The following is a 10,047-nucleotide window of genomic DNA, read 5'->3' on the forward strand; positions in this document are numbered from 1 at the left end:
TTGCAGTTGATCAAATTGGATTTCTTATGGCTTGAGTACACGTCCCAAAGCAAGATATGGATCGAGATGGAATTGAGGGGAATAGGCAACCTCAACACCAAGTCCCAGTGCATTGGAGATACCCTTGTAATGTGTGGGTTTAATTGAATTTCCACGGGGCATCAAAGGAAACTCGGGACAAGCAAGGGCTGGGGTTTGATACGAGGGGTTCAAGGTGAGATATTGGGATTGTTTGTTGCGGATTGCGGTATAACATCTAGCACTAAAGATGAAGTACTAGCAATATTGAAAGGTTTGACTTTGGCATGGAACAAGGGTATGAAAATAGTTATACTAGAGGTGGACTCCATGGTAGTTACTGGACTATTGTTAGGAGAGTTGGACCATAACTCACCTAATAATTATCACATTATTCATTGATGTGATGAGATGGTGCGAAAACAAGGGTGGAAAGTGGAGGTTTAACATCTATTATCTGGCTATCAGATTGGTTGGCTACTTGGTTAACTATGGGGTTGAACTCACTTCCAAACTTAATTATAAAATATGTGCATAAATTAAAAAAATTCATACAAAACTTTATATTTAGTCAAATTCAATCATAAAATGGCGTATAATTCAAATCAAAATCATATCACACCCAACAGTAGTAACAACATCATGTTCAATGTGCTTATATTTTTTTGTAATCTCATTTATCACAATAAATACAACTATTTTTAATCAGTCGGGTCAAAACGGGTTCGGTCGGGTTTTGACCCATTACTTTTTGGGTTTTTTAGGTTCTGATAATGTCGGATCATGGGTCACATAATCTTGTTCAATACCCAATTTTTCATATCGGATTCGGATCGCTTTCGCGTCGGGTTGATTTTTGACATGTCTACCCTCAATCCTTTTTTTTTTTTGGTTTAATTTTAGCCATTAACAATGTGTAGTCATAATTGGTCTAACTGTGTAAGTCTATAATGACCTAAAGCCCATTAGTGTGGCCAAACTGATCTACTGGAAATTGTTTAAATCCCCAATTAAAACCCTATCTTTCACCACCAGCAGCTTTCAAACTATTTCTCCTATTACATCAACACCTCTACAGAGTAAAAACAAGGGAGATTTGAATTAATCTATTTTTGCGAAGGTTTGTGTTCTTTCATCTCTCTTTTTATTTCAAGTTCCTTCTTAATTTGTTGGTTTTGATATTCAGTGTCGCATCAATTTCGAAATTATTTGGACATTGGAATTTATTGTTGTGCTATTTCAATTGTTTTAATTAATTTGCGTTTGTTTTTCTTGTTTTGCAGTGAAATGGCGTCAGAAGATAGTAACAACGATATTCCCGAGGTCTGTGTTCTTCTACTTAACCCCAGAAGTTGATGTTTTTTTTAAAGTATTATTTGGTGTAGGATTATTGGAGTATTTTAGCTTAATTTACACTGGAAATTTTGATTTTTGGGAAAAGTTCCAATTTTTCTCCAAATAACCGGAAAGTGGGAGTTTTTATTGTTTGTTGAAGAATTTAAGTTAACACATTTTCAATCTGCATATTAATTTTGAAATATGAGCTGCATTTGTGTAAAAAGTTTCGATTCACATAACAGTATTGATTTTTATTTTGATGTTAAGTGACTCAGAGGGGTTGAGTGCTTAAGACTCGTTGTATTTTGACTAATGTCCATCTAAAGACTTGTTTTGTTATCTACAATATGAGTTAATTAAAAAAAGTACATCTAATTTGAGGCCTTAATTTGCTTTCTTTCTGCTTTCTTTCTGCTTATAGTCTTATACCTTTTTCAGCAGAACAAAACCTAGAAAAGAGGAACTTTTATGCAGATAATTGTAGTTTTCTATGTTAAGATATACTGGGAATAATGCAGCAGAATGTTTTATCAAATACTAGTTGCATCCCCCAAAAAATCGTTCACGCATTTGAGTCTCAAATCTTAAGGTGGCCAAACTTTTTGGGATAATAGAGTATTTTAGTTGAAAGGCCGGTGATGATCTTTTCGATAATTTGCCTACATTGTATGATTTTACAGTGATAAAAAAATATCCAAATCTGAGGCCTTTGCTACAGTGTGTATGTTGAATTTACCATGTCTATGCCAAACTTAGAGTTCATTGCGATACGAAGATGATCTTGTCTAAACCTACCTATGTTCAAATTTAAAATAAAGTTAACATGAGAAGTGTTAAATGATGCCTCTTGAACAATATCTCCTGTTTTCTTCTCTTTCCATTCCCACCTGCCCTAAAGAATGAATTACATAACCGTAAAAAACAAAATCACATAAGAATTGGCTAAGGATTTTGCATGCAATGAATTTGTCATTGCAAGGGTCACTATACTGTTAGAATTGTTGTAGCAGTTAGAGGTCAAAATAGTTTGATGTTTTGTCCAAGAGAAGAGGCCTGTGACGATCTTTCAAAATTTTGCCTACATTGTTTGATAATACAATGATAAAGCTATATTTGTGTCTGAGGCCCTATGATCTGTCACTTGTCTTGGTTTCCCTCCTTTCTCTTCGCTAATCCCTCAAACCTTCATTAGCTAAACAAGACCTGAAAAAAGGAGGATTTCGTAAGATGTAATTGTGTTATATAGGTTATGACTGTGCTATCCCTTTTAAATGTTCATAAAAAACAACTTGCATCCCAGAAAACATGTTCCCTTATGTTTGTGAGTCTCAGATAGTCAGATGTCAAGGTGGACAAGCTTGGAATATTTTTCTTGTGTGGCCTGTGATGACCATAATTTGTCTACATTGTATGATTTTACAGTGATGAAGGAATATATAAGTCTGAGGCCTTGCTGTACGCTATATGATTATCTTTTTTCTCAATCCTCCACCCCCCAAATGATCTTTCCTAATAAGTATGAGAATAATGATGGATAGAACACGTAGAAGTTGCGCATATGGTGAAATGTTTCGGTTCTTGTTAAATTTTACTTTTTTACTGTCCAAAATTATACGCCGACTCCCATTTTTTTTATGGCAATCAGGCTACTTCTAAGTTAGTATTATACAATGCTGTATCCAGTTGCTGAGGAGGCCTGTGATGACCTTTCCTAATATTATGTCTACATTGTTTGACTTCACTGTGATAAGGAATATAGAGTCTGAGGCCTTCTTATTAGAATAGCTAATGTAGTTGCAATTTTCTTGAAGTGCAAGTGTCAACATATTATAAGCCTGTATCAGTTGAAAAAATAAACAAGCCTGTATCAGTGGATATAAGATGCGGACAAAGATAATTGATCATTACTGGATTTGTTTGGTTAATTCTTGGTACAAATTATCTTCCTGCAAAATGCCTTTAATTTGTGGGTAATAAATTTGCGCTGAGTATAAATAAACAGGCTTACAAGATTAAGTCAAAAGCTAATGATCAGTAACATGTTTTTCTTTCGACGCAGTGTGGCTCTGCGTGGTTATCCTGTGTATATTAAGAGTTGTTGCAGGTCTACTAGGTTTTACCACCTGCCATTTTTGGCAACAACAGAATGATAAATTGATGATTTATTACCTAGATAGCGGATAAATTAAGGGGTCGTTTGGTTAGGTCATTTGAAATGGAGTTAGAATCCATTCCATCCATTTTATTTTTATTGTTTGGTTGGGCATTTTTGGAATGGAGTGTCATGTTAAGGGGGTTCTATCTCCTTGCCATATCCCTGGAATCCCATACCCACCTATTTCCTAAAGATTCAAAATCCATTTTACCCAAGTTTCTTACCCTAAATTACAAAAAAGAGAGAAGAGATAAGAGGGTGAAGCCACCTGCCATTACCGGCAACTACGATTAGTCAACCGTCACTCCGACGACCATCACCGATGACATACTCTCCGGTGGATTGATTCTCGTTGTGCGCCAATTTTTATTTTATTTTTAATTTTTTTCTTTAATTCTTTTCATCTGCAATACTTCGTATATTTCTTTGCAGTAATACCTTGTTGAATGCTTTTGGATTTTGGATTTTGTATTGGTCATGAGTTGTTGTTTAATTGATAGTAGTAATCATTAGAAGAGTTGTCTCCGTGGTGAGTATGACAACATGTACTTGTATCAGTTTCAAATAGCTGGATTGAACATACTGTAGCTTTCTTTTCAATTTGTTTAAAATTACTCCTATGCAATACTTGTATCCATATAAGTTAAAAGGTTAATCATATTTTTTGGCATAGTCAAACTTTTTTTTGGATAATGATTGGTGTGGCATTGTAGTATTAAAAAAAGTTTTAAACATTATATTAAATATATATTTTTAAAAAAAGTTGAATACATAATCCATTCCTATAATGAACCAAACAACATTAATGAGAGATAAAATCTATTTCAAGATCCCTCAAAAAAAAAAAAAAAAATCTATTTCAAGATCAAACCAAACAGTTTCATATTAATATGGGAAATAGATCACAATCGCACGAGTCCTCACCAAAGATTACCAGCAAATGCAAATCTAATTAATGATTTGTTTTAATCCATTTATGCTTCCAAAGTGGAAAGGGTATGGTGATTAGTTTCACTAAATGTTTAAATCTAGTATATATATTACTATATACTAAACAGATACCAGGAGATATATGTCACTTCCTGGTGTAAAATTTTCCCGCCTAAAATATTTTACTAAAATATATATTTTATTTTATTTTGTTCTCTACTCTTTTTATAAACTATCTATGTATGGAAAAAATATTAATTTATAATTTATGACAATAATAGATACCACGTAATAATAATTTTTCTAAATATTTTTTTTAATAATATTTTAGTCAAATTGGTACATTAATAATGGAAATTATAATCACTCGATATGTCGGTCTAAGTAGCATACATGTTTATGAAATAGTTTGGGGATATTTAGTTAACATATTTTGTAAAAGAAATTATCATAATCCGTGCGTGCACGATATCTAATCTAGTTATCCGAATAAATTGTACATTTAAATTGTACTCTAGAAATTATCATTATCATAAAATTATCTATTATTTATGAAATAATAGATACCACGTAATAATAATTTTTCTAAATATTTTTTTTAATAATATTTTAGTCAAATTGGTACATTAATAATGGAAATTATAATCACTCGATATGTCGGTCTAAGTAGCATACATGTTTATGAAATAGTTTGGGGATATTTAGTTAACATATTTTGTAAAAGAAATTATCATAATCCGTGCGTGCACGATATCTAATCTAGTTATCCGAATAAATTGTACATTTGTAATCAAGTTGGGGAGTACTCTGAAAGACATACATACAGTACATTTGTAATCAAGATTGATATTCTTAAACATTTTATTAATTTATGAAGAGAAAAGGATACAACATGACAATTCTCCTTAACTCTGTCGAGTGACAATTCTCAAACAAAATTGCCAAATTCCTCGAAGATGTTTTCTTTCTCTTCACTGGACCTTGGACTAGTCGCCGGAGAATCGACCAGAGACATTTTGGTCCATTCATCTGCAATATTAAGAACACATTCATTTCCTCCAACAAATGGTCTAAAGTTGGGTTGAATTTCTTTGTTTTCCAACTTCTTCCAGTTGATGCACTTGAACCATCTATGACTCTTTATCTCATCTTCTCCACGAGGTCCACTTCCTAGCCGTTTGCTCGGGTTTTTCATAAGCAGCTACATGACTCAATTCAAAAGGAAGAAAAACACAAGTTTAAATGAGAACAATTGAAATATTTACTAGGATTGAATTTTGTACTTAAAAAAGTTGTTTACAAAACTTACCCCTTTTACTAGAGATTGTGCCTCACTTGTTAAAAAGGTAGGTAATTTGATTTTGTCTTTGACTATTTTCTGCTGCAATTTGTACCTGTTTCCACCACTAAAGGGTAGCTGATACAGCAAAAACACAAAAGACGCAATCAGTAAAAGGCTTGGATGAACTTAAAAGGGTTAACAAAATCAATTTAAGTAAAAAAAAAAGGTGGGAAAATGGATGGTAAAACCTTTCCAATAAGCATCTCATATAAGAGAATCCCAAGACTCCACCAATCAGCAGCCTTGTTATGCCCTTTGCCAAGAATAATTTCAGGTGCCATATACTCAGTTGTTCCACACAAAGAGTTGGATCTTGTTGTGTCGTCAAATTGTTTTGCTAGTCCGAAGTCAGTCAACATTATCTGATCGTGGATGGAAATGAAAGAAGTTACTTCATATTATTTTACTTGCTTGAAAGGAGATGTAAAGGGGGGATAAAAAGGAGGCCTTACGTGGCCATCGGCACCTAATAGAATGTTCTCTGGCTTAAGATCCCGATGCATGATGCCATTTTTGTGCAAGTAAGAAACTGCAGAGACTATCTCAGCTGTATAAACTCGAGCCAAATCCTCCCTGAAAACACAAATGTATAAACACATCAAGCATTAGATACTCTGTACAAGAATGAACCCCTACTTTTAATATTTTCTGGAGAAGTTACATATACCAGTAGACTATCCGTAAAACTTGTCATCCGCATGATAAGCATGAGTTAACTACTATTGTAAAGGGTTTTCTTGTAAGATACTTGTATGACATACCCATGACTTCATGAGAGGTTGTGACAATGTGACAATGTGACAACTAATTCCGTACAGAGGGAGTATTTTATATGAAAGAGTCCTTATATATATCCCTATAACCATAGCACTAAAGAAAGTGACAAACTGCATTGTTACATTATTGAAGAAGTTTTGCACTCTGGGTCGCATAAAATTACCTAAATAAGCCATGTTGAAGGAGTTGAAAGAACAGCTGACCTCCATTGACAAAATCTAACACAAAATAGAGCCTATATTTTGTCTGCATAATATGATGGGTAAATGTATTTTGTTAAGTCCATGCTATATTCATAGTAATTAATCAAAGAGTCCAAATCTCATACCTGAAATGTATAATTAAGCTTAACAATGAAGGGATGATCAACTATCATTAGTATCTCCCTCTCGGATTTGATGTATTCGACATGATTCTTTTCGATCACCTTGTCCTTCGAAATCACCTTCATCGCGTAAACTTCATTGGATGATCCCTTCCTTCGAACTTGAAAAACTTTCCCAAATGAGCCCCTTCCCACAACTTTAAGCACTTCAAAATCCTCAACCCCAACACATGATTTTTTGTCAAGATCCAACGACAGAACTTCAAGACTACCATTCCCTTTTTTAGGGTAATTCGAGTCCTTGGAACCTCGAAAATAAGGATCAATTGAGGGTCGGACTGGTATTGGACCAAAAACATCAGCAAAATTATGAATCCCAACACAATCTGATGTCAACACAACCATCTTTCTGTGTTAAAAATTGTGGATTAAGGGCTTTAATGGGTTAATTAGTTTTAATCCGAGTTAATCGAAGCAAAGTGCCCAGGAAACTTGGAAGTGAGCAAACCAAAACCCAGAAAGAACAATAGTTCTTGCTTCCCTGCTTGTGGGAAACAATTGATCCTGAACCACTTTTTGAATTCATCAACTTTAATATGAATATATGATCAAAACTGCAAACATTAAAACAACCCAAACATTTATGTATTTAGAAACTGCAAATCAGTAATCACGTACTCAATTTTTATAAACTGAAATTAATAACAATTATTTCATCACTAAAAAAGAATCCAACTCTCTAATTAAAAGGAAGATAATATACCTTGATTTGCGTAATACCTAGCAACAATAACGGATTAAAATGGTAATATAGCCGCCCAAATATCAATAATAAGGTAGTTATTGACTTATTATCAAAAAAAAAAAAAAAAAAGTTATTGACTTCTTTTTTTAATCTACATACTTGGTATATTTTCATGCAAAAATCTTGAAAATATTAAATCACAGCAGACTAAGAGGAATTGTTGAATTTTGCATTATTCAGAAGACAAAGTCATAATTGAGTAAAGCAGAGGAGTGCAAATTATCGGGCAACTTTTAAAAGAAATTAAAAACAAATTGAAGATGATCACATGGAAAATTGGAAACAAACGAAGTAACCCAATTTAAACGAAAATGGTAATTCAGGCTGTTAGCCTGGTTTTCTTTCCTAGACGACAAAGTGACAAACGTCGCTAGTCGGCTAATTGATGAATTTGATATGGCAATGTAATCAGAAAAACGAATGAAAGGAAGAAGAAATAAACAAGAGAGAAGAAGTTGATACCTTTGGCAAGCGTAGATGATGAAGGGCGGGGGTAGGGAGAAGTTTGGAAGTAGAGAATAAAAACAGAGAGGACGCGTATGTGTTACGCCGCTTAAGAAATAGGGCACGTAACTGATATAACGGAATTGGATGCCCACGTGTTTGACTATGATTTGTTGTTTTGATGGTGGGTTGAATAGTTTTAACAAACTGCTCCTCCCTAAATTTTCTTTACTCATTCCATTTTGCGTTTTCCTAAAAGGTTATTTACATTGTATTTTATATTATCATATAATTTTTTTTAATATTCTATAAAAAATTTATATCAATAATTATATTAAATAATTAAGTTCATTGGTGTATTTAATCTCTCACATTTTTTCATGGGGCATTTCCATTTTTCCAATGTCATATTTTTTATAAAAGTGAAAACATTATAAATAAACGTAATTTGCTTTGTTTAAATAAAAAAATAGAGGGATCTCAATGAACATTAATTAGTTGTTAAATGAGCAAATACCAGTTAGGCGGCAAAAGCATTAATTAGCAGTGAATGAATTCATGGCTCAATAAGTTGTTTTTATTTTTTTTGATTCGTATTAGGAAGTTGGCTAAAATAAATCAATTAGGAAATTAGGAAAAAAGTGATAAAATTGGTTAGAGTACAAATTAAGGTATGTTTTATTATTTCACAAATCAAATATTCAACATACCTTTTTAAACTTGTATATATCCTTTAATATCAAATATTTATTATGAATCTGTTTTGTTAATATGTGCCCGTGGGCACACGTTAGAAAAACCGATCCAATTTTTTTAGAAATGGAGCATGTATAAGACTTAAACCTGTGACCTCGTGTTTAAACAATAAAGTTTTTACCATTGAAGTATAACACATTACATGCTATCATTGTAAGAAAATATACTAATAAATGTAATAAAAAAAAATTAATTAATAACATTTTCAAATAAGAATAATAATATAAATATTACTAATGCAGTAATCCAGGACGTTGTCCAGACCTCAAAACTAGTTAGTATAGATTAATTAGAGTCTTCAAATTTAGGCATTTATCTTTAGCGCTTTCTTTATACTATCAATAAAAATATGAAAATAAAAGAAAGCAGGTTTTTGTGTGTGAGCGCCTGCGTGTGAGAGTTTTTGAAATTAATGCAATCAGTAAATTTATTATATGTGTGACTATTTTTAAGTTCATAACTAGTGAGTGGTCCGGCCGATGCCCCGAACGCTATATTGAATAGTTAAAATTTTAGATTTTTTTGAGCTCAATATTTGTCGAAATGCATGTATACCTTAAAGTGAAAAACATCAATTAAGTTTGTCAACTACACAAATACACTACGTCATTTATCATGCCAAATAATTTTTCAATTAGATCATCTTACAATTGTATAATTTATTTTCTAGTGGAACTAAGTGCTTCAAATTAATAACATCAAATTAGATATAAGCAGCTATGCAAGGTATTTCTATAGTTGATGCTTATGAGATTCATGACATCATGTGTCTTCATAGTTGTACTAATTATATATTTTTATTTTTTTTCAAAATATTCCATAGAAAATAAAAAATCAAATAAAAATTTAGTTGGTTTAGACTTCATGTTAACATTTATTTATAAATTAATGTGAAGAAATAAATCACAATTGGTGGTTGGTTAAGATGGTAATGAGAATTATCATTCATACATGAGCTCTAGAGTTCGAACCTCATTGTATTGATTTTTGGTTATCCATGACATGACATACCACTTGGTGAATGAATGATGTGGCTCAAAGGGAAGAGTACTACGTGACACATAGACGTTTTCCAAAACGCCTTTTAATATATTAGTATAGATTCAATCTTTAAGTATAACTTCCAAAATCATAAAAATAAAGTTGATCAAAAAATA

General features: G+C 32.4%; 1 protein-coding gene, 1 long non-coding RNA gene and 4 other non-coding genes across 7 annotated transcripts; 5 read left to right on the plus strand and 1 right to left on the minus strand.

Annotated features, from left to right (window-relative positions):
- Positions 1 to 984: 984 nt before the first annotated feature.
- LOC110800701 (uncharacterized) lies at positions 985 to 4,181 on the plus strand. Its single transcript, XR_002536724.2, has 2 exons — positions 985 to 1,138; positions 1,302 to 4,181. It is a non-coding gene; the product is annotated as an uncharacterized lncRNA (long non-coding RNA).
- On the plus strand, positions 1,984 to 2,067 carry LOC130466640 (small nucleolar RNA SNORD34). Its single transcript, XR_008926811.1, has one exon. It is a non-coding gene; the product is annotated as a small nucleolar RNA SNORD34 (small nucleolar RNA).
- On the plus strand, positions 2,404 to 2,486 carry LOC130466642 (small nucleolar RNA SNORD34). Its single transcript, XR_008926813.1, has one exon. It is a non-coding gene; the product is annotated as a small nucleolar RNA SNORD34 (small nucleolar RNA).
- LOC130466644 (small nucleolar RNA SNORD34) lies at positions 2,732 to 2,809 on the plus strand. Its single transcript, XR_008926815.1, has one exon. It is a non-coding gene; the product is annotated as a small nucleolar RNA SNORD34 (small nucleolar RNA).
- LOC130466643 (small nucleolar RNA SNORD34) lies at positions 3,047 to 3,129 on the plus strand. The gene has a single exon (XR_008926814.1). It is a non-coding gene; the product is annotated as a small nucleolar RNA SNORD34 (small nucleolar RNA).
- A 973-nt stretch (positions 4,182 to 5,154) lies between the features above and the next one.
- LOC110800700 (serine/threonine-protein kinase AtPK2/AtPK19) lies at positions 5,155 to 8,252 on the minus strand. Of its 2 annotated transcripts, none has more exons than XM_056834464.1 (7): positions 8,153 to 8,252; positions 6,889 to 7,499; positions 6,724 to 6,806; positions 6,236 to 6,356; positions 5,972 to 6,145; positions 5,751 to 5,858; positions 5,155 to 5,642 (listed from the first exon to the last, which is right to left on the minus strand). In XM_056834464.1, the coding sequence occupies exons 2-7, from the start codon at positions 7,288 to 7,290 to the stop codon at positions 5,370 to 5,372; spliced, it is 1,161 nt and encodes a 386-aa protein (XP_056690442.1). In that variant the 5' UTR covers positions 7,291 to 7,499; positions 8,153 to 8,252; the 3' UTR covers positions 5,155 to 5,369. The 2 variants fall into 2 exon arrangements, with proteins under 2 accessions (XP_056690442.1, XP_021861704.1); XM_022006012.2 differs by lacking the exon at positions 8,153 to 8,252 and adding an exon at positions 7,649 to 8,129.
- Positions 8,253 to 10,047: the final 1,795 nt, after the last annotated feature.

This window comes from Spinacia oleracea, chromosome 1, assembly GCF_020520425.1.
Source record: "Spinacia oleracea cultivar Varoflay chromosome 1, BTI_SOV_V1, whole genome shotgun sequence".
Taxonomy (NCBI): Eukaryota; Viridiplantae; Streptophyta; class Magnoliopsida; order Caryophyllales; family Amaranthaceae; genus Spinacia; species Spinacia oleracea.